A 23,760-nucleotide genomic window follows, 5' to 3' on the forward strand; every position below is an offset into this window, starting at 1 on the left:
TGTACCCTCCCCCCGCCCGCCTCACTGCCCCCCCTCCTCCTCTACTCCCCCCCGCCTCACTGCCCCCCCTTCCTGTACCCTCCCCCCCGCCCGCCTCACTGCCCCCCTCCTCCTCTACTCCCCCCCGCCTCACTGCCCCCCCATTCCTGTATCCTCCCCCCCGCCTCACTGCCCCCCCATTCCTGTACCCTCCCTCCGCCCGCCTCACTGCCCCCCCTCCTCCTCTACTCCCCCCGCCCGCCTCACTGCCCCCCCTTCCTGTACCCTCCCTCCGCCCGCCCGCCGCCGCCCCCGTGGCACTGCCCCCACCCCTTCCTGTGCCCTTCCCCCACCCGGGTCACTGCCCCCCTCCTCCTCTAGCCTCCCCCCGCCCGCCTCACTGCCCCCACCCCTTCCTGTACCCTCCCCCCCTCCTCCTGTACCCTCCGCCTGCCCGCCGCCGCCGCCCCCTCACCTCTACGCTCCCCCCTCGGTCTTCCCGCCCAGCCCCTCCTGCCCCCCGCCCCAGCCCGGCGCGGCACTCACAGGAGCTGACGCTGAGGAGCAGTAAGTGGATCCGGCCCCACGCCCCGGGCCCAGCCATCGCCGCGCACCCCGCTGCCCACTAAGCTCCGAGAGGCAACACCCGCCGCTGTGTGACTGAGCCCCACCCGGCCCCGCTCACCGCCCGCAGGTGAGGCCCCGCCCTGTCGCCAGGTGAGGCCCCGCCCTCTGTGCCCCCATTGGCTCCCGGCCCACGCCCACCGCCCCGTGCACCCCGCCCCCAAGTGCTGATTGGATTCCGGGACGGTGTCGTCAGCCGATAATATAGTTAACCGTGTGCCCTGACTGGCTATCACACTTACAGCTCCGCCCTGATTGGCTACCAGTGGGGGCCCTTAACCTCGCCCCCGTGAACTTAGTCCCCGCCCCAAGGCCCTCCCCTCCCCCCGCCAGGACTCTCAGGTTGCCATGGTGACTGCTGGCTGTCCCAGAGCAGCGGGGCGGCTGCAGGCCCCGGCGTTCCGAGCTGGTGCTGGGGGCGGCAGGCCCGGTCCTCTTGCCCCCCAGCAGCGCGCCGGAGTCCCGCCGCGGGCGCAGTCCGTGTGCCCTAGGGCGGCGCGCGCGTTTCCGCGGCAGGGGCAGTTCGGCAGCAGCTCCCCTGTTTAGCTGCGCGTGTCTGTAGAGCCGCCCTGCAAGGAGCGCGAGCCCCGCTGGGCGCCGATGGGAGCGGGGCTGCACCCAGGGACTGAGGCCCCCCCCAAATCAGAGAGGCTGCTGGGAGAAACCTCCCCCCGCCCTACCCCCAGCCCAGCTCACCCCCCACCCGTGCCCTGCACCCACCAGCCTCCTGCCCACAGCCCAGCTCAGCCCCCTCCCTGCACCTCCCCGTGGCTCAAGGTTCCCCCCCAGTCCCTGCACCCAGGCTGAGCCCCAACACCCCCCCCCCCCCCATGGCCAGAGCCCGTCTGGTCAGGTCATCTCCCTCCTGCATCACCCCAGCCAGCCTTCCTCCCCAGCCCCTGTGGCCTGGCCCAGCTCACTCCCCACCCCATGGCACCCCCTTCTAGGGTGACCAGATAACAAGTGTGACAAATCGGGACGGGGGTGGGAGGTAATATGTACCTACATAAGAAACCCCCCCAAGATCAGGACTGTCCCTATAAAATCACCCTGCCTCCTTCCCAAGCCCTGCCCCACTCCCTGCCCCTTGTGGCCCAGCGCCCCGCCCTGCCGCCTGGTCTTAGTGTGGCAGGGCGGCCTGAGGCTGGATGCTGGGGAGAGACTTCTCCCCCTCAGGCTCTGGCCCTGTCTCCATTCGGGGCCCCATGAGCGGGTCTGAGCCACGCAGCGCAAACTGAAGTCCCAGGTGGCAGCAACAGTTTCACCAGGAGAGCAGGAGAAACAGCATTTCCCTCTCCCCAGGGGAATTATGACATTTGGGAAATGTTATCTGCAGAACGGAAAGTCTGAACAAATTCCATTTGGGAACCTCAAAACATTTTGATACTGCTGAACCATCATCATGTAACGTAACATATGAAATACATCATATGCACAGATGCTATACAGACCATTGCAATCAGGTCACAGATTTATGGGCAGATTTTATAGGTGTAGGGGAATAAATTAGCAGGTTAAGAACATAAGAACGACCATATTGGGTCAGACCAAAGGTCCATCAAGCCCAGTATCCTGTCTCTGACAGTGGCCAATGCCAGATGCCCCAAAGGCAATAAATAGACAGGTTATCATCAAGTGATCCATGCCCTGTCACCCAATGCCAGCTTCTGGCAAACAGAGGCTAGGGACCCCATCCCTGCCCATCCTGGCTAATAGCCATTGATGGACCTATCCTCCATGAATCTATCTAGCTCCCTTGTGAACCCTGTTACAGTATTGGCTTTCATAACACCCTTTGGCAAGTAATTCCACAGGTTGACAGTGCATTGTGTGAAAAGATACTTTCTTGTGTTTGTTTGCCACCTATTAATTTCATTTGGTGGCCCTTTCTTGTTGTATTATGAGAAGGAGTAAATAACACTTCCTTATTTACTTGCTCTACACCACTCATGATTTTATAGACCTCTTATCATATCCTCTCTTAGTCGGCTCTTTTCCAAGCTGAAAAGTCCCATTCTTATTAATCTCTTCTCATTCAGAAGACGTTCTATACCCCTAATCATTTTTGTGGCCCTTTTCCAAACCTTTTCCAATTCCAATATATCTTTTTTGAGATGATGCAACCATATCTGCACACAGTATTCAACCTGTGGGCGTACCATGGATTTATATAGAGGCAATATGATATTTCCTGTCTTCTTATCTCTCTCTTTCTTGATTCCCAACATTGTTTGCTTTTTTGCTGCCGCTGCACGTGTGGATGATTTCAGAGAACTATCCACAATGACTCCAAGATCTCTTTCTTGAGTGGTAACAGCTAATTTAGACTCCACCATTGTATATGTATAGTTAGGATTATGTTTTCCATTGTGCATTACTTTGCATTTATCAACATTAAATGTCATCTGCCATTTTGTTGCCCAGTCACCCAGTTTTGTGAGATCCTTTTGTAGCTCTTTGCAGTCTGCCTGGGACTTAACTACCTTGTATAGTTTTGTATCATCCGCAAATTTTGTCACCTCACTGTTTCCCCCTTTTTCCAGATCGTTTATGAATATGTTAAATAGGACTGGGCCCATTGGCTTCCATTAGCCAGCTCCAGTCAGCCTGATTCAGAGAAAGGTGGAGGGAGCCGGTGGTTGCAAAAAATCAGACACTGTTTCTCTTCCCTGTTACTCTGTATGTCCCTACAAGGTGTGGTGATTGCTACAATATTACTAGTGGTGAGGGAGACAGTGGAGCTCACCTCCTGGGTACTGTGGACATTGTTGTCATGGGTGGTTGACAGCCCCTTGTTTTCAGTATTTATTTTATTTACTTTTTCCTGGGAATTGATCAGTGTTTATTACCACAACAACAGGTGAAACTCAGTGCAAAAGCTTCTAATAATTTTTATGGCTAAATATCGGAGTTTATTCTGGTGCTCTGAAAGACAGGGGGGAAAAGTATTCAGTAGATTAATGCTTTGAATGCCATTAGTAAATGTGGTTTGCTGCAGAACTGAAGCACAAGGCCACCTGTGAGTTTAAGAAAATAAAATATCTCTACCCCAAATAAAAGGTATCATTTGAATAGAGTTTACTGTTGTAGACTTAGAACTATTAGCCTATAAATATTTACAGTAAAGCTTTTTTATCCGGCATGTTGGGGATATGGGAGGGTGCCGGTAAGTGAAAAATTCCTGTTAACTAAGAGGGAGGGAGCTTGGGTGCAGAAAGGGAGTGCAGGGCTGAGGGTTGGGGCACAGGAGGTGTGGGATGCAGACTCTGGGAGTGATTTTGGGTGCAGGGGGACGGAGCTGGGGGTTGTGGTGCAGGAGGGGGTGCAGGATGCGGGCTCTGGGAGGGAGTTTGGGTGTGGGAGGGGCACAGGACTGCAGGTTGGGATGTGGGGGGGTGCAGGATGCAGGCTCTGGGAGGGAGTTTGGGTGCAGGAGGGGGATAGGGGCATGGGAGGGGTTTTGGGGTGCTGGATCTGGGGGGCAATCCTGGATCTGTGACCTGTCCTTGTTGCTCCTAGGCGGACATGCGGCAAGCAGATCTGCATGCTGCCTCAGCCCCAGCTTGAGCACTGGCTCTGCAGCTCCCATTGGCTGCCATTCCCAGCCAATGGGAGTTGCAGGGGCGGTGCCTGCAGGTGGAGGCAGCGCGCAGAGCTGCCTAGCCATGCCTCTACCTAGGAGCAGCAGGGACAAGTGGCCACTTCCAGGGAGCCGTGCGGATCGAGGTAGGGAGCCTGCTGGCTCTGCATCAACTAGAGCATAAACCAGACTTTCTATGAAAATTAGAAATGCCAGTTTATAGAGCTTTCCGGTTGGTACAGGGCCGGATCACAGTGTTTTTACTGTACATTCAATAATTGGGCCACACAATTTGCAGCACATACACTAAACTTCATCCTTTTCTCCTGTTTTTGTTTTTGTTAAACTTTCAAATACTTCCTTGTGTTCTGAAACATATTCTCATACAGATTTTCATTTTCTTCCCATTTTAGTGTGTCAAATCTTAAGCTGTTAGCAGCTAACGGTTTAGAAATGTGTACGTGGTGGGCATGAGATTCAGCAGTGCATTCAGATGCGCACATACTTCAGAGCTTGCGTGCATTCCTAGTTGTTTATTGTATGTATCTTCTAGACCAGTGGTTCTCCAACTTTTGTACTGGTGACCCCTTTCACATAGCAAGCCTCTGAGTGTGACTCCCCCATATACATTAACAATACTTTTTTATATATTTAACAGCATTATAAATGCTGGAGGCAAAGCAGGGTTTGGGGTGGAGGCTGGGAGCTCGCACCCCGCCCCCCTGTAATAACCTTGTGAGCCCTTGAGGGGTCCCAACCCCCAGTTTGAGAACCCCTGTTCTAGACTAATACATAGCCTTACTTTAAGAGGCAGCTTTGCATATACATAAAGACCAATATACTATTGTCATACATGTATCTCATGCAGTATATTGTATTTTCCTAATAAAACAAGGTTTTTTTTATATATTTGAATGATACAAAAGTAGGGTGAAAATCAGAAAAAAAAATAAGTGCTTTTTGTAAAACCTGGGAAATTTTCAGTAAAAATCAGTTTCAACCGAAAACGAAGGGGATTATGGATGTACAGCAAATTGATCCTTGAGGGCATGCTGACCTCTGATGGTCACTGCTAGACAGACAAGTTAAAAATTTTTTTGAATACTTTCCCCTTCGATAGAGACTTGTATCCATGGATCTCTGATCTTCACAACTCTCCTGTGGGGTAGATAATTATTATTATCACTCCCATTTTATAGGAGAGACAGACAGATTAGTTAATTTACCCAAGAACACTCAAAGTATGTGGCAAAACCACACAATATCATATAGTTTCCAGCCAAGATCAGGGCCATGAGGGGTTCTCTCATCAGCATAGTGAATCCACCTCCCTGAGAGGCATGAAAAAATTCTTCTCTCAACCTAGCACTGTCTACACGGACACTTAGGTTGGCTTAACAATGCCGCTCAGGTGTGTGGATTTTTCACACTCCATACCGACATAATTTTCTAGTGCAGACAAAGCCGGAGCCTCCACTCTGCCCCACAAATGAAAAAATGTTAAAGCCACAATCTGGTGTTTAAAGCTTTAGTTTAGTCTACACTTATAACTTATACTAACATAGCTATGTTGGTCAGGAGTATGAAAAAACACACTCTTTAGCAACTTAGCTCTGTCCACAAAACCCCCAGTGTAACCACAGCTGTGTGACAGAAGAGTCGTGCTTCTGTCGGCCTAGCCAATGTCATTTGGGGAGGGGGTGTTCTTACACTGGCAAAACTCCTCCTCCTGTCCACATATGCTGCGTCTACACTAGGGGGCTATGTTGGCATAGGGTCTGTAGCAGGCTGTGTCCACAATACAGCGCCACAGCTGCGTTTCTGTAGTGAGGACACTTCCTCCGTCGACAGAAGGGGTTTTTCCATTGATACAGTTAATCCATCTCTCCAAGAGACAAGTATTCTTTCGTTGACCTAGCCACATCTACATGTCTAACTACGGTGGTCAGGGAGCGACATTTTTCAAAGCCCTGAGCAGCATAGCTAGGTTGATTTTAATTTTTAAGTGTAGACCAGGCCTTAGGCATCACCCTGACTACACCAACATTAGGTCTATGTCTCTCGTTGTGGTGGGTTTATGATGTCGGCATAGCAGGGGAGTTACATCGATGGGAGGAGCATTTCAGTATGTTCACTTCCACTGTTTTGTTGACAAAAGCTGACTGTTGTCGACAAAACTGTGTAGCGAAGACAAGGCCTTGGAGTGTATCTACACTATGGAGGCTATACCAGCATAGTTATGCCAGCATTGTCTGCTAACGTAGACACAGCCTACACTAGGCATTTTCTATAGGGTCATGTCTACATTACAAACTTTGGTCAATGCAAGTTACATTGTTTAGCTGTTGCCATTAGTGTATCACTTGGGCATACACATACTTGCCTGCTTCCATCGGTGCTCAGTGTACTCACCCATAGTGCTTGTGTCCATGCACAGTATGATGCACCATGGGTAGGTATCTCAGTAGGCTACACGCCACCATCTGGTGCAATGTCTTCTGGGAAGATTTCTCTAGTTGTTGTTGCATAGAAATAACTCACCCAGGGATCTCTGGGAACTAGAGTTCAAGTTCCCAGCATGCACCTTCCTACATCCCATAATGCCATCCTTATCCCATAATTGTTGTGTTGTTTTTTTTTAAATCCTATAAACCCAGCCCGCACTATTTTGTATCTGCCATCTCTGGGGGGAAGCATGGAGCCTGCACAGCTATGTACTAGTCTCATGAACATTGCAAATACAGGACATATAATCCTCTGGTACTATCAGAGCTGCAAGAAGAACCAGTTTCTTCAATAACAGTTTTTGGTGAGATATAGCGAAAAACATTTCAAGGTTGTTGGTGGCATTTATGGCGCAGCTGCAATGGTGGAACACTGCTTCTGGGCCCGAGAAACAAGCACTGACTGGTGAGATCACATCATAATGCAGGTTATAGCGCCCTGACCTTTTGTTCAGTTACAAATATTTCAGAGTTACAAACAACCTCCCTTCTCCGGGTGTTTGTAACTCTCAGGTTCTACCGTACAATACAAACTCCTAACATATTAACCAAACGGAATTTACAATTTAGAGAGACAGCAAACAGTTCTGTCCATTTCAGGGCACAACTGAAGTCCATTTTGGCTACAGATACACAAACCTATGAGAGGCACGGCTGGCAAACGTGAAGCTGTGGTTGTCCTTCCTGTGCGCTGGCGTGGAGCAGCAGGTGTAGTGATGTGGCCCTGGTAAAAACTGGATCGTTGGGAGGGGGCAGGTGCAGGGAGCTGCCACTATGGAGTTCTCCGTGGACTGCAAATGGAGGTGAACCTGTGACTGCTGCACTAGGTCTGCTAGAGACCACAGCATTTGTTTGCTGCCCTGAGATGCCCCATTCTATCCTGGTACATCTGCCTCTCCTGCTAGGATTCATGCCTCTTTCTCCTGTTCTTTCTATCCCGCTCCCACCATGGTCCGATGCAGCATTAGCTCAGCATGTTCTCCCTAGTCCTCTTTTTTCTCCTCTGCATCAGGCTGCAGCATGTTGTGGGGGTGGAAGGGACACCCCTCAAAGCTGCAACAGCAGCAGCTACAGATAAAACAGACAGAGGTACCATTGTAGTTATTGTTGGTTGTTGGCTGCACAGGTGTCCTCTCTCTGTGCTGTCACACTGATTTGCAGACAAGAATCTGCTTTTGACAGGGCCTGACTTTTGCTCATAGCGTAACATTTGCTGATTTTTCGTTCAGGCCTCAAGTCTTGCACCAGGCCCGTGCTTCAGGCTCTCTTTCTGTTATGGTACAATCACAGCAGAAAGTGTAAGTTTCAAAACTCCCCTCCCTTATTCCCATAAAATGTTGTAATAAGACATAACACTGACTGTAATGATTGTGATGATTAGCTTTGGAGTGCCTCGCTCCAGTCCCTGCCATGGCGAGTACAGCCTGCCAGGGGCCAAGCTGCAGGGAAAAGGAAGAGGGCAGAAAGATTTTTGGCTATATGAAACATCATCATTTTGGTCCCTATTTCTGCACAGAAACTTGGCACGGTTTTCCACAGGCAGTGGTAATTTTAGCTGCTAGCTCACTCACAAGGGTAACAAAGGCACACAACACAGCTGCTGCTGGTGTCTCAAACCTGCCCAGGTCTGTGTCACTAGCCTGTTACTGCAATGGTGCCAGCTGAATTCATGGCCGAGTGGCATGGGAAAGTGTTCTACTGTGGAGGATGAAATAAGGCTGCTACCCTAGAAACCTGTGGGAAAGGATCAAAGTACCTCCGTGACAGTTTCATTGAGATCTCTCAGGAGGCTACATGAGACATCCCTGTGTACATAAACAACCCCTCCCCTGCCTCCCCTAACCCAGCAGAAGGAAAAGCTGATGCCAGCTCTCTCTGGGTGTTGTACCTCTTCTTCTCCTAGATGTAAAATGATGAAAAGTTGATACCTGCGTGTGGAAACATTGCCAGGGAAAATGCATGCAGGCACTTACGCAAGGTTCTTCCCCTTCAGCAGGCTCGTCCATGCTTGCCTGGTGGGACTGGCTAGACCAGTGGTTCTCAAACCTTTGTACTGCTGCCCCCTTTCACATAGCAAGCCTCTGAATGCGACCTCCCCTTATAAATTAAAAACATTTTAAAATATATTTAACACCATTATAAATGCTGGAGGCAAAGTGGGGTTTGGGCCGGAGCCTGACAGCTCGCGACCCCGTGTAATAACCTCGCGACCACCGGAAAGGTCCCAACCCCGATTGAGAACCCCTGGGCTAGACTGTGGCAGCATCTCAAACAAGTGCTGGCTCACAGCAAAACTGCCCTGCCACTGGGTCTCCCCCTCTTCCTCCCACAGCGGGGGTCTGTCTCAGGCTCCTCTGAGGTATTTATGGTGGTTGCATATAGAGCAGGCAGCTCACTGTAAGAGCTGCAGGTTTGCAGCTCAGCACCAGGTCGATTGTTGGGCTCCCTGGCAGCAGGGTCTGCCCACTGCTGTTCTTCCTTCCATCCGGCACTGCTACCGCTCCCCATTGTACCCCATCTGGCTGCATTCCCCTGGCAATCTTCATAAAAATCCACAGCCGCTTCTCCCCACAGGCCCAGGAGCTCCCATAGCTCCAGTCTGCTCCAGACCAGAGCATGTTTGAAGCTTGTAGCCAGCATGCTCGGCTGGGCAATTGCACGCACCAAGGGCGAGCTGCTAGGTGTGCCCACCCAGCTGGACAATCAGGAAAAGGCATTTCAAAAATATGTGGGGGGTTTTAAAGGGACAGGGGGAGGGCAAGTTGTTTCCAGTCTCTGCATTCTGGGTCAGGGAGTTCACAGTTGTGACCAGCACAGCCACTATTGGGCATTGTGGGACAGGTGCTGGACTGTAAAGGTCAGCTCTCCTACTGCGTTGTGTGCTGGAGGTTGCCGAGGGTGCAATGCCAGTAGGGGAGGTGGTTTTCTAGTATAGCCTTAATGGGGCACTTCATGTAAGGAGGAGACAATTTGAGCCTAGACACACACAGCAAGGTTGGTGCACGGTGGCTTACACCAACCTCACTTTTAGTGTACAGCAGGCTAGGGTATAGAAAGGGCCCCTCCCTGCATGATGCAGCTGCATTTACACCAGGGTTTTTGTCAACGTCACTATGTCGTGGGGGGGGGGGGGGGTCACACTCCTGCCACTATAACTTTACTGTGTAGACTAGGCCTCAGTTCTGTTTAAGTGCCTTTTTGCACTTAACTTAAATCTGACTTAAGCTAAAGCAAAATAAGTTGCAGTGAAACTGAAATAGAAACGTCCACAGAGCGGGCTGCAGCGATTTAACTGACTCAGTTTCAGATAACACCTTAAGTTAAACCAGTGCTGTTTTCTTGCGTAAACAAGAGCTTAGATCAGTGGTCCCCAACCTTTTCGTCTGGCGGGCACCAGATGAAGGACCAGGGCGGCGGTCGAGCATCCACTGAAATGCCACTGCATTTCGGCGGCGATGCCTCTGGATGATGTCACTTGTCAGTGGCAAGTGGCGGCATCGAGAGGCGTCACCGCCGAAATTCGGTGGCAGTTCAGCGGATGCTCGACAGTCAGCCAGGACTAAGGTGTATTTAGATGCCCCTGCAGGCACCATGGCGCCTGCGGGCACCACGTTGGGGACCCCTGGCTTAGCTCATAGCTTAAAAAGAACCAACTTCCATGTGGTCTGCAGTTGCCTGTTCCCTATGGCTCTCTGGAGCAGAGCCTCCGAGGTGCTCGGATCAGCTGCAAATGCCACCCATTCGTTGTGTTCTACTTCCCCCTGGCAGAGGGCAGACACGTTTGCCAGGATGTGACAACACCCGTGGATTATTCAGAACAACTCCAGGGGATGCTTGTCATGCTCTAGAAGAGGGTTTTTCAATGGGTGGGTCACGACTGTCCCAGGTCAGGAAAGGCCAGCAGTGGGGTCGTGAGGCACTGAAAATATTACAGTCTAAACCAAAGAAAAGAAAACCCTCCCCCCTGCATCCCTACACACCCTGACCCTTCAAAATCAAGTATTCGCCACCCTCCCACACATCAATTCTATATGCTAAGTGTAGGTCTGTGCTTAAAACCCTGCAGCAGCACTTCAGTGTAAATACTCACTATAGTGCTAGGAGGCGTTCTCTCAACACTGGAGAAAATCCACCTCCCCGGGAGGCAACAGCTCGGTCACCAGAAGAATTCTTCCATCCGTCTAACTCGGTCTGCACTGGGGGTTAGGTTGGCATAGCTACGTCTTGGCGGGGGGGGTGGATTTTTCACACACACCACATGCCTCCCCGCCAAGAGACCTAGTTTTGCCAATCTAAGTTCTGCATGTAGACCAGCCCTAAGCATGGTCAGCAATGAGACATTTTTATTGTTATTGGGGAGGTTTGTGCAATTTTTTTTATAGTGTGAATAAGGGCTCACCCAGTGAAGAGGCTGAGAAACACAGATCTGTACAAAGACTTTAATATAATATAAAACCTGGCTGACCCTGAGCAATTTCCACTGTTGTCTTGCTGCCATCATACAATTATAGATTAGGGTTGGAAGAGACCTCAGGAGATCATCTAGTCCAATCCCCAGCTCAAAGCAGGACCCACACCAACTAAATCATCCCAGCCAGGGCTTTGTCAAGCCTGGCCTTAAAATCCTCTAAGGATGAAGAGTCCACCACTTTCCTAGGTAACCCATTCCAGTGCTTCACCATCCTCCTAATGAAATAGTGCTTCCTAATATGTAACCTAGACCCCTCACCCCAGCAACTTGAGACCATTACTCCTCCTGTCATCAGCCACCGAGAACAGCCGAGCTCTGTCCTCTTTAGAACCCCCCCTTCAGGTAGTTGAAGGCTGCTATCAAATCCCCCCTCACTCTTCTGCAGATTAAATAACCCCACTTCCCTCAGCCTCTCCTCCTAAGTCATGTGTCCCAGCCCCCTAACCATTTTCATTGCCCTCCACTGAACTCTCTCCAATTTGTCCACATCCCTTCTGTGGGGGGGTGGGAGGTGAGGGAGGGACAAAACTGGACACAATACTCCAGATGTGGCCTCACCCATGCTGAATAATTACTTCCCTCGATCTGCTGGCAATGCTTCGACTAATGCAGCCCAATATGCCATTAGCCTTCTTGGCAACAAGGGCACACTGCTGACTCGTATCCAGCTTCTGGTCCACTATAATCCCCAGGTCCTTTTCTGCAGAACTGTTGCTTAGCCAGTCAATCCTCAGCCTGTAGCAGTGCTTGGGATTCTTCCTTCCTTTACATACGTCCCACCCCTTATCAGAGCCATGTACTACATCAGAGGTAATGCTAGAGAGCTCTCTTTTCCAGGCGTAGCTGCAGAGAAAATCCCCCGAGCAGAGATGGCTGAGGGGCACCTGGCATGTTCTAGAAATAACAGGCTACAGTTGGAAGCAGCAGATTCAGCTGGAGAATGAGGTGGGGTAGGAAAATGATCATCAAATCTACCTCCTTAAGAGTTGAGGACTTACCCCATGGGAAGCATATGGATGGGGTCCCAGATTCCATGGGGAAGTGGGGGAGATAGAGTGAATGGGGGGGTGCAGATATCTCCTCACCCCCAATAAAGTATCTGAACCCCCAGCTGCTTTTGGGGGCAGGGGGGGTGACTACATTTGGATCAGGTGAGACACTGGGCTGGAAGGTGAGGCGGAAAGCAGAGTGGCAGCTTCTCAGACAGGTGCGTTAGTCAAGAGCCCACCTGGGCCCAGAGCGTTCCCATCCCAGTACCAGGCGTCAGCAGAAATGAGACAACATTGCAGCAAGAAAGCAAAGGCAGAGTCCTCAGGGCCAAGCCAGCTGCTGGGAGTGGAGGGACAAACACCAGCCCTAATGGAGTCGTTCCCACTTCAGTTCCCCTCCTTCTCAGACCATTCCATGTAGCTGCCTGCGAAGTTACGGGCCCTGCAGAGACAGGAAGTGACATGTGGCTTCAGAATGGGAAATGGGAGGGACTATCCACACTGCCTTTGGAGTGGAAGAGACAGACCCAGCCCAGCTGTGACTGCTCATTGGCCAGAAACCCAAGTGGGACCAAACCATCAGAGGCGGAGCTGTGCTGAGAACTTTGAGAAATAACCTGCCCCCAGCACAGGGTCATATGGATGAATTCAAAGTGTCCCTGAGGAATCAAGGTAGCTGTGGGAACATCCCCTCTGGGGTTAGCTAGGAATTACTCTGTCCTCTCTCTCAGTAGCTAACCAAGACTTTGTCTCTGTGGCCCTGGTGAGAATCTAGAGTACCACCATCCCCCCCCAGTGGGTTTACTCCAGAATACACCAGTATAAGCAAGATCGGTGCTAAGGGATATCTGAGCCCTCTCTTGCACCAGACCCAAAGATTTCTCCATTAATAACCCTATACATGAGAGCTTAGGAGGGTGCTCAGAAGGGATGGAGTCCATAGGACCCAGGGCATTTTAAGCACCTACATCCCTTGCCTCCAAACCCACAAGAGCCCATGGTATGTTCACAATCTCCCTGAGGGTCTGGTGCCCCATGGTACAAGAGCTCAGGGGGGAGGGGCAGGCTCACTTGGTGTAGCCGAGGTTTATGGCGATCTTTGTGGCCTCAGCCGCTCTTCTGCCCCTCTGGCAGTAGAAGATCAAGTTATCATCCATCCGTGGCTTGTCCACACCATACTTCATCTTAAACGTCTCGGGGTCCGTCTTCAGGGCTTCCTCGACTTCTGCCACTGGGTGGGAAAAAGATGATCGCAATCAGCAGTGGTGGTGTATCACCCTGGGGATAGGTGTGTCACCTCTCCACTAGATGGGGATGTGACACTAGCTAGTCCAGTAGAGGATAAAAGCCTACTGCTGCTACTAGCTAATGGAGTTACTCCTTTAGCACAAGTGGTAAAGGTCTGTATCTTGATGCTGAAGTTGCGGTGCTAAACCCTGCTGATGATGATTGTGGGCGACTGCTACACTGCTCCATAAATACAGGCGAGGATGCTCTTATGTTTATGCATGCAAGTCCCACGTGCATTACAAAAGGGATACAAGCCACCACTTTTCCCACTCCTGAAATGCAGCACCCTCTGTGGTAGAGCAGAGCAAATGAGCAAGACACAGAAACTCTGCATGTCCATTCAGGACAGGAAGTGAAGCAGAAGCCTGCATCCACTTAAAACCACCAAGGTAGTTTAAAAGGAAGAAGAGACAATTCCCTGAGGTGGAGTTTGACCAGGGTTACACCCTGTTAGGAGTGCTAGTAATAATGCAGAATTCAGACCTGTATTTTTGCCTGAGATAGAATTTTAGGTTTGTTTGCTCATTTAATTTCTGATACATTTATATTCTTACTAATATGTGTAAACAAAGGACAGACACTGTGCATGTTGCTTCTCCCTAGCCAGATACATTTATTAGTATAACAGGAACAGATCAGAACAGTTCAAGTGTTACTGGGAATAATGAAAGTATAATATAGGAGCGCACATGTTAACACTGCCTCAACCTCTATCTTAAAAGGAAGGTCAAACAACCAGTCGGGAGGGGCAAGAGGGGATGGGGTGGGGGGGAAGATATAAAACACTAAAAAGGCCAAAAAAAAGCACCCGTTCCTGACCATAGCACAACCTCACTCCTCACCCCTCCCATGGGATACAGAAGAGGTGGGACAAAACGCCCAGACTCCTGATCCCCAAAACAGAACATGACCAGCAACTATAAGGGGTGGGACCTGCGCTTCAGGGATAATTCTGCCTGCTGAAGTGGGGAAGAGAACGGAACACTGGGAAACAAGGCTCTGCAGTGTCAAAGTTACTGACTTGCTGCCTTAAAACTAACCCCAACAAACATGGCATTGCCTGCACTTCAGACTTCTGCTTTCTGTCTGTGTGACAAGAACCGGGGAGGGGCTGAAGGGAAAGCCCTCTACACACCCATCTGCTTGTGCACACTTCGGTCCTTTAATGATCCAGCTTTGGTCTCATGTCACTTCCCCAGCACAGCATCCCCGGCACACTGGAGAGCAGGGAGGAAACAGCGTCCCCTGCTGAGTTACTAACTCCATTTTATCCAGGGCTCTAGTGCTACATATCAGGAATGATGGGCCTGAGTCCTTGCAGCTGACCTGAGGCTGGCTCAGCTCTCAGGCAGACTAAGGAGCCCAGCTGGGCTGCAGCAGAATTGCCTGACTGGCTCTTTCATTGGCTGCAAGGAGACTACAGATCTGCATTTCAATTCATCAGGAGGTCGCTGACTCCTCCATGCTTCTGCCTGCAGCTATGATCACTCCTGTACCCACCTTGTTTCCAGCCCTGCTCGGTTCCTGACTCCAGCTTTGACCCTTGGCTGACTGATAGCTAGGCCTGACCGCTCACGCCCTGGTCTACGTGCAATCGAAGCCCTGGTTGCTGGCACCTACATCAACCTCTCACCTGGAATATTGACCGAGTTGGCGATATGGCCGTTTGCCACCTCCTCTGGCAACCGAACATCGATAATCCAAGCATTCCCGCTGTCGACCAGCACTTTCATGTCCTTGTAGGAAATGATGTTTCCTTTGTGGAAAGCAAAAACCAGCAGTCACTTCTTCCACTCCCCTCGCAAGTCTCCTCCCGCATCAGCCTGGGGCAAACCCCTCTGCTCCCCTCATCACAGGGATGGTGCTACCCCCCAGAGAGTCAGGGGGCATCATGCACAGACTGCAAATCAGCCCTTGCAGCCCCTCTGATGGTTTAGTCTCCTCCCCGTGTGAGATGATTCCTAGCTACACTGAGGCCTTGTACAGTGCACTGAGGCCCCACCAGGGACACTGCCATATAAAAGGGCCTGTTTCATATCTGTCAAAATTCTGATTTATACAATCTCTTGGGCAAAACTGGAATTAAACTTAAATTGGTCGGGTTTAAAGTAAGTATTTTGGGAGTCCAGGGATTGTACAGCACTTCTCTGGGAGGATGGCCTTGACTAATACAATTTCTGGACAATATTAGAAACTTCAGGGGACATTTTGGGGCAATGTATGGGAAGTGGATTTCCCAGGAAATACTTGGAGGCTGAGGGAAATGCAAACGACCCACCTCCATCTATCCTTTAGAACAGTGATTCCCAAACTTTAACAACCTGTGAACCCTTTTCACTAAAATGACAAGTCTTGTGAACCCCCTCCTAAAAATGAATTATTTCCAGGGATTTTCTCCTTTACCGGAGTATAAATTATAAAAGCAGTGATCTTGGAAATATAAAATTTGTTTTTATGCCATGTTTATTACACACTATTTATCATTACAGTATGTTTATTACATTATGAAAACAGCAACACTCTTTCAAGATCTCACTTTCAAAGCTTGTATCACTTTGAATAAGCCTGTTATAAGACAAGGCTCCTATGTTTCATCAAGGAGTATCAGATGTGAAACAGCATGAAGGTATTGAAGAAGCCAACTCAAAGAGTTCCTCCTACAGAAGCATTCAGGTCTTGAGCAGTCCAGGCAAATAACACACGTTACAACAAAGCTTAAACTTGTTCTTCATAAATTTAAAAAAATACTAGCTGCCTATTTAATTTAAAAAACAGCAAAAAAAAAAAATCTGCCTTCCTTTCCATTTCTTATAATGAGTCTTGAAGTTTAAATCTCCTGAGTGGGATAGAGATGCTTGCTTTGATCTGCTTAGCTCTTGGAAGTCCAGGGGCTCCAGCCTACTGGCCCTGTGCTGCCCGGGATCCCTAGAGGCAGCTCTGTCTGCCATTAGGGAATTCCACCCTCCCCACCCCCCGAGAACTCCCTGTAACATTTCGCGAATTGGGAACCACTGCTTTAGCAGCTGCACTTGGAGCAGAGATCATGTTGTCTGGTGGATTAACTGGATAAAGGAGGGACTCTCAGTTCTCTTCTGAGCAAAGAGCGTGATGAACTTGACACCGCAGGGAAACCCCTGGCCAGGCTGGGACAGGCTGCTCCTGCTAGAGCCCACACTGGAGGGGGTGATCTCTGGGAAGCTTATTAGCAGGCATTTAAGTTTAATTGTTTTTTCATATGTTCTCTCCAAAGCTTTTGCCTTAAAAATTAATAGGCTCGTGTAGGAAGAATTGCAGTGCCTAATTAGCGCCAGGGCTGAGCTCCAGCACCTGTGGGCTTAGCAGTTCAAAGTCCCGGCACCTCCGGGCCTGGCACATTAGTTATGAAAATAAAAAAATTGCTTGAGCAGACTTCCCCTTTGCCGGCGGGTTTTGACCCCTCCCTGTCCTGGCCCCGCCCCTTCCCACCTCTACACCACCCTCACTCCACCCCCATTCCTCCCCTTCCCCCAAGTCCCCGCCCCACCTTTTCTCCACCTCCTCCCCTGAGCACCTCCCATCCCCGCTCCTCCCACTGCCTCCTGGAAAGTCCAAAGCACCGCCAAACAGCTGTTAGGCAGCGGGATGTGCTGGGAGGTAGGTGGAGGAGCAGGGACACAGCGCACTCAGGGGAGGAGGCAGCGAGGACAGCTTCGCTGCCGGGGGGTGCTAACCACCCGCTAGTTTTTCCACCATGGATGCTCCAGTCCCAGAGCACCCACAGAATCAGCATCTATGAGCCCCAGCACCTCTTTCATTACCAATTAAGCACTGAAGAACCATGCGGTAACTTATAATTGTAGCAATTCCACTGTTATTAGTCTACGGGGGGAAAGCCAGCAGGCCTGCTTCGACAGACTAACACCACAGGGAAGGCAGGGAGCTGCAGCAGCCTGGAGAGACCCCAGCCAGCAAGGAGAGAGACCCATGTCTCCACCCAAGAGATGATAACTGGGGGAGCTGCAAATCAGAGCAGGTGCCCTTGCTGGGCCAGTGAGGTGCAGGTGCCCTGACCTGTGACAAGAATCAGGCTTTAGTAGGAATCACTCGTGGGCAAAATCTGGCCCCTACAAGGCAACGGCAGAGCCGGGTTGTTCCTTTAACCATTGATTTTCCAGACACAGGATTCATTTGCTCCTGACATGCTGGAGCAGGGTTCAGGCTGTGCAAGTCACCAGAGGGCTGGGGGGTGCACCAAATTCTGCTCTTGTTCACACACCGTAAAGTTGGGTGTAACCCCTCAGACTGCTGCGGGCTGTTATCGAAGGGGGGTGGGGGAGAGAAAGCGCAGGCTGGATACACAGCATGGAGGAATTTTCCCCACAGCTGGCCATGGGCTTGTAGACACGGCATCAGCCAGCACTGAGGGTTATTCCAGGGAGATCTCCCAGCATTGCTCCAGCACCTGTGGCTTTGTCTAGACGAGGGGGAAAGGTTTAAAAAAGGCACGGGGGTAGCTCAGCCCATTTGAAACCCCACCCAGTGTGGATGCAGCTTACCACCTCCATAGTCACATCATCAGCAGGTTGTGCTGTAGTGCAGACCTTGTCTAGCCAAGGGGCTTTGTCTACACGCACGAGTTGTCTCAGTTTAACAATGTCAGTACAGGAAAGGGAATAAGTCACCCCAGTATGAGGCACTCTCACACCAGTATAACTGCAGTCACATCTGTAAAAATAAAAATTACACCCCCACTCCGGCACTGCCTCACAGCAGTTATACCAGGACAGACACTGTGTAGATAATAGGGAAAACTTTTCCCTGAGTTTAACCCAACTGAAAACCCCATTTAGCACCAATGTAGACACAGTCTAAAGACTTCAGCTCAGTTTGAATATGTTGAGTTACAGCCTCAGCTTTCACCCAACCAGTTCAGCATCTAAGGTCACGGGAGGGGCTGAGCGCAAATGGAAGGGGGCAGCTCCAGGGAATAGGGGCTAACAGCATGGTAGCTTTTCAGATGAGGGGACGGTTGGAATGCTTGTCACCAGAGCTGGGCCCAGCAAACACCTATCCCCAACCTCAGTCACTCCCAATCCCAGGGTGCACTAGGCTAGGGCAGGCGCCTCCTCTGGGTCTGTCTGTACCGAGGCCCAGCTCCGGAGATCATGTCGGAGACTGGACATGCCAAGAACCACTTGTCGGCTCTCAGGAGACTCCGTTCTCCGTGAAGGTTGCTCTTTTAGCAGGGCCGCGCACTGGGCTTCTGGTTCCAGGCTCTCCCCAGCCCTTGCAGCAAAGCACATGCCTGTTTTCCCATCAAGATGCTTGGGCACTGTCCAACCTTTGATCTGTCTCAGCTGGTACAGGGAGTAGCTGCAGGAGACCGGGGAAGGGGCAGTGACAGCACTGGCTATTGTAAGCTTGCAAGTGACTTCCGAAGAGCCCAGTGCGGACGTGCGCACGCAACCACCCACCCACATGCAGGCTCTGCAAGTCCCCATTTCCTTACTGGCTTCCAAGTGGATGGCTTCAGATTTCTGAGCGGTCCCAACATTGTTCTGAGCCTCGCAAAAATAATCCCGCATGTCAAAGCTGGTTACGGGCTCATTCATCTGGAGTGGGAAAGAAGGCATGAGGGAGGCATAGACAGAGGAATGAACAGAGGTGTAAACTCCCCATGAGTCAAGCAGCCCTCTGCCCTGTGCATACCAGCACTCCTGTCTTGGTGTTGATTGCGTAGCAGGAGTTCCTGAATTTCTTGTTGACCTTGGGGTTGGAGGTCATAAGGACGTTGTCCCTGTAGCATTGGCAGGTAGGAGGTGGAGAGCCATCTGTTTCTGTGCATGTCAGCACAAGGCAAAGAGGCATATGTTACAGATGACCTTTGAACCCACTGCTGTGACCCTGTTCCCCAAACACACCCAAGACGCAGTCATTTGTATTTGTTAAGTTTAGTCTAATCCAGTCAGTCATGGGTTAATAGAGGACTGGCTAAGTGACATGAAGGCAAACAAATGTCCAGCTCATTTTAAGGGAAGTAAATGGTACAGCATCCATGTCTAGCTTGATAGTCGGTTGACTCGTGAACTAAGTCAGTGGCTGGGCCCTCTTCCACTGGCAGGGCTTTCTTGTCACTGCTCCAGGGCTGATCAGTGAAGTTCCAGAGCTCAGGCCAATGTAACTGTCATTCCCTGATAATACACCTTTAATTGCGATGGGGAAGGAGTGAAAAGCGGTTCCTTCCTGACCCATGCAGAGATTCTGTGCTGCCCTGAAGCTTCATTATACTCATGTCAGCACAACTACAAGTAGTAGTGGATTTTTCTTTAAAATCCAGCCACATTACTGTCTTGATCTCCTGAGACACATTCCACAGACAGCAGCAGTTCCTTGTGTGGGTTCTGAACTAGCTGCACTTTAATTCAATAGCGGATTAATGGCACCCACTGGGCTGGATCTTCCATTGCCCTGCTCCTGGGCAGCCATTTACACCACAGTAATATGGGTGTGGAATGCAACTAAACCAGAGCAGCTCTCGGGGTTCTGGTGCAAACGACTGTACGAAGAGCAAGGAGACAGAATCAGGTGCCCAGCGTTCAACATAAATGGCAAGTGCACATGGGGAGAAATGTCACTGATCAGAAATTAACGCTTTGACTACGAGCCCTGCCGCTGGCAGTAGCCACCCTGCTGACAGGTGAAAGGTGCGATGTTGGCTGTGTAAGTGAAGCCAGTGTCCATCCCGCTTTGACAGAGCAACTTGTGAAAACAAAATGTTTGACCAAAATTGCTGCAATACTGAAGGAAGGAAACAGTTTGGTCCAACACTGGGCTCCCATTCGGTAACTGATTTCGCAGCACTGGTAAAAGGTGCTAGACTGACAGCATTTGTGAGTGAGGCTCTGGGTACAGTCACAGAGCAGGCACTGTAAAAGTAGTGCAATCTTCCCCCTAATCTTTTGCCAGGGACCTCAGCTCAGCCATGAAGGGACCATTTCTGGGGTGAGGACTGGTCAGTCTCCACTGGGCTCTACAGACAATACACCCAGGGTTCAGATTGGTGCTGACAGTGAGTCTTCAAGATGTGAAGTGGACTGACAGCACATCTCTATGAAGAGGATCTCTGCTTAAATGCCATTAGCACGTAATGCAAGAGGAAGCACGGACTTGCCCACGTCAGCAGAGGGAACAGTTACAGTGTCAGACTTCCTGAGTGCGTGTTACAGAAATAACAGTGCCCTCGTTTAGCTAGGATTGTTTCTTCATTGCCAAATAATAGGCTACACATTGACCAGTGCAAGGCATTCCTCAAGAACCAGTTGTGTTCAATGGTTCTGAAGATGTGGAGCCAACAGAACTGGAGTCTTTTGAAACCGTTGGATAATCTGGGCACTAGGCTTTCCCCAGGGCACCCCTTCAAACCTGGCTAGCCTGATTTAATTACAGGATACTTGCCACTGCCTAAAGCAGCCTTATTCCACGGCTCTATTCCAGCAGGACTGATGCTGCTCTCAGGAAGGCCCTAAAGCTCCACTCATGCACCGCTCTGGCCCTGCAGGTCCATGGCCAAGGGACATGCAGGAGAATTTCAGATAATCAGGTTTAGACAATTGAGGCTTCCCTAGAGTTTAAGTCCAATGTGGAAAGAGTCTTGTTTCAGGGACCTCAGGCTAGTTTGCGATCCACTGATGATGCCATTGTGTGCAGAGAGCAACATTGTTCAAATAAGCCATTGGGCTCTTAGTAGGGAAAAATAAAACCCACCTGGTGGCAGAAGTCAGTGGTGAGGCTCCCTGGTCTGTGCCACGTGGGTTACAAGTTCATAGTGCTCCCTTCCGATCTTCAACTCTATGAAAACACACTCCTTGCCCACAGTTGGCAACATGCCCCCAGGGGCCCCCTCTCCAAGACTAGAAACCATGGCACTTTAGCCATGGCAACCGGTCCCAAGCTGTAATTACAGAACGTCATTAGTACCTTGGACGATGAGGTCAACTTCTGACTTTCTTAGTTGGCCACTGCCCCCGCTCCTGGTCCAGAGGACCTCGCAGACGTACTTCCCCGTGTCCTTCCGAGTCACCGAAGTGAAATGAATCCCTGTAGGTGTGAACTCAGCACGGTCTTTGTAGGGGTCTGCAGAGAAAGGGGAGACAGTGAGAGGCTGAGAGCACTCGGAGGTGGAGAAATACAAGGGAGAGTCAGAACAGGCTGCTGGTGTGCAGAAGGGGAGGAAGGGCAGCCCCAAGAACCAGCGTCAAAGCAGAGAGCAGGGTAAGAAAAGCTGATTAAGTTCAGTTCAAATACAACAAGAGGTCTCTCTGTTGCAGAAAGGAAGCTACATGCCTAGCCAACCCAGCCCAATCACAGCTGGCTGGGGGCTGAAGGGGTTTGTTGCAGGGTTTAAGGGATGGGTTCTGTTACACTATGTTACTGGCAGATGTGAACTAGTTAGTGAGGAGGTTATTCCACCCCATTTCTTTCCTCATAGCTCTTCCCACGAGTGCTCGGTGCTTTTTAAGAAATTAGTTAGCAGTGGTAAAGCTGATTCCAGGCAAAGCAATCTACAAACGCCATGTGTGGTTACACCAGTTACATTAAAAGATTGTTCTCAAACTGTTCAGCTGACATGGCTGAGCGACAAAGGGGTCTGCAGAAGGTGAGGAAGCCGTCGCACGGACAGAGGACACTAAATGGCTGGTTGGTTCTCGCCTGTCTTTGTAACACCACAGCTCAGCCATGGTAGCATCAGTGCAGGCTGGGATTCCTGAAACACCTACCCCATAGGGTCCAGCTCTGTTACTAGGAGAAGGCGCTTCTGGCTAATTTCCAGATGTGAAGCACTGCATTGTGGGAAAGTAGCTGAACTGGGGTAACTGCTGCCTATGCCTGTGGCTTCCTGCCCATCCTGGGAAGTTACAGACTGAACCAGTTCAGAAGGACTAAAAGACCTCACTTCGGATGAGGGAGGATAAAATCAATGATTTAAAAAAAAGTTTTTAATTTAAATTGGATACAGAATTATTTTAAAAAATAAACCTATTTAAAAATAAATTTCAAATTACAAACGGTATTAAGGCCAAATTTACTATAGTTTATTAAAATCATTTAAATTAAATTTTTTAAAAATGAACAGTATGTTCACTACAGAAGTTTTAAAGAAAGTCAGATCACTGAACTGGTGTAAGTCACTGGCTCATGTCTTGCAAAGCTGGGCCTGGCTTCCTGCTCCAGGCATTGTGACCTGGTGCATGGGGTTGTAGCATCACTCAGGCTTGGCCCCTCGGTTAGACAAGGCAAAACGTGAGTGGTACAGCTACCCCATGCACCAGGTCGCAACACTCAGAGCAAGGAGGCAGAAGGGTGCAGGGCGGGCTCACTCAAACATATTTCCCCCCTTCCCCTCCGCTCACTGGGGAGTCCCATTCACATCGGGCTGGGAAACAATGTATTTCTGTTTTTGCACCCTTGGTTTCATGATATCTGTGGGTGCAAGTGAACCCATCAACCCATGTTAAAGCCACCACAAACGCAAATCAAGATAAAAATCAATAATTCAAAAGCGCTCTGATTTAAAGCAATCTACTCTGCCCCAGATGCTGCAACCAGCTGGGATAACCTGTGCTTAACCAACACCTGGCCCAGAGACCGTAAAAGGGCCCTCAGACATTCTGTACAATGGACTCACATACCTGTGAATTTCCCATCATAATAGACCAGGGCTATTGAAGAGCCCTTTTCAAATTTCCACTCGATCCTGGCTGTTCCGCTTTGTGATGCGTACGCAGCACAGGGTATTTCAATTGCTGGAAAGAAACAGCAATAAGTCAGCATCTGCACTGCACCCCAAACGTAATGTCATGTAATAAGTTCCTAATTGTGAACACTTGGCAGAGCTAAGCCACAAACATATCTGTTTTAAAATGGACTGGGAGCCAGATTTTCATTTATACCCCGGACCAATTACAGCATAGCATGAAGGGATCATCCTTCCTGAATCCCAAGGGTTGGAATAAATGCCTAACAGCGAAAGGCTTAAAGAGCTGTTTAGTTCATTGAAAAGAAGATTGCGAGGTAACATAATTATGGCGTACAAGTACGTTCTCAGGGGGGAAAATACCAGATACTAAAGGGCTCTTGGGTACAGAAAGGCAGAAGAACCACCAATGGCAGGAAAAAGCCAGACTTGCTCACAATACTGTACTGTTTTTTAAAAGAGTGATTAACCATTGGAACCATCCAGGGAAGCGATGGATTCCTCAACTCTTGATGCCTTCACATCCGGCCTGGCTGCAAGAGATGCTTTAGCCAAACAAGTGACTGGGCTCAATATAAGGGTACGTGGAT

At 50.1% G+C, this 23,760-nt stretch overlaps 3 protein-coding genes across 5 annotated transcripts in view; all 3 read right to left on the minus strand.

The window, feature by feature from the left end:
• The window catches only part of LOC127037829 (junctional adhesion molecule A-like), a 54,547-nt gene extending 53,948 nt beyond the window's left edge, over positions 1-599 (minus strand). Inside the window, exon 1 of one of the 2 annotated variants that reach the window (XM_050929957.1) lies at positions 526-599. In XM_050929957.1, the coding sequence (XP_050785914.1) occupies positions 526-583 (58 nt within the window). In that variant the 5' untranslated portion in view covers positions 584-599. The remainder of the gene's footprint in view (positions 1-525) is intronic. The other variant, XM_050929958.1, reaches the window with a different exon arrangement.
• Positions 600-11,112: 10,513 nt separating this feature from the next.
• The window catches only part of LOC127037846 (thiosulfate:glutathione sulfurtransferase-like), a 77,954-nt gene continuing 65,306 nt past the window's right edge, over positions 11,113-23,760 (minus strand). For both annotated transcript variants that reach the window (XM_050929987.1, XM_050929986.1), the window contains exon 5: positions 11,113-12,386. The gene's annotated coding sequence lies outside the window, so the exon portion shown is untranslated. The remainder of the gene's footprint in view (positions 12,387-23,760) is intronic.
• The window catches only part of LOC127037817 (junctional adhesion molecule A-like), a 49,467-nt gene continuing 36,819 nt past the window's right edge, over positions 11,113-23,760 (minus strand). The window contains exons 3-9 of the mRNA XM_050929928.1: positions 23,106-23,219; positions 21,394-21,549; positions 19,126-19,253; positions 18,926-19,028; positions 15,071-15,193; positions 13,219-13,378; positions 11,113-12,589 (exon numbers count right to left, since the gene is read on the minus strand). Of these exons, the coding sequence (XP_050785885.1) occupies positions 12,535-12,589; positions 13,219-13,378; positions 15,071-15,193; positions 18,926-19,028; positions 19,126-19,253; positions 21,394-21,549; positions 23,106-23,219 (839 nt within the window). The 3' untranslated portion in view covers positions 11,113-12,534. The remainder of the gene's footprint in view (positions 12,590-13,218; positions 13,379-15,070; positions 15,194-18,925; positions 19,029-19,125; positions 19,254-21,393; positions 21,550-23,105; positions 23,220-23,760) is intronic.

The sequence above is a fragment of the Gopherus flavomarginatus genome, chromosome 20 (assembly GCF_025201925.1).
Source record: "Gopherus flavomarginatus isolate rGopFla2 chromosome 20, rGopFla2.mat.asm, whole genome shotgun sequence".
NCBI classification, from domain to species: Eukaryota; Metazoa; Chordata; order Testudines; family Testudinidae; genus Gopherus; species Gopherus flavomarginatus.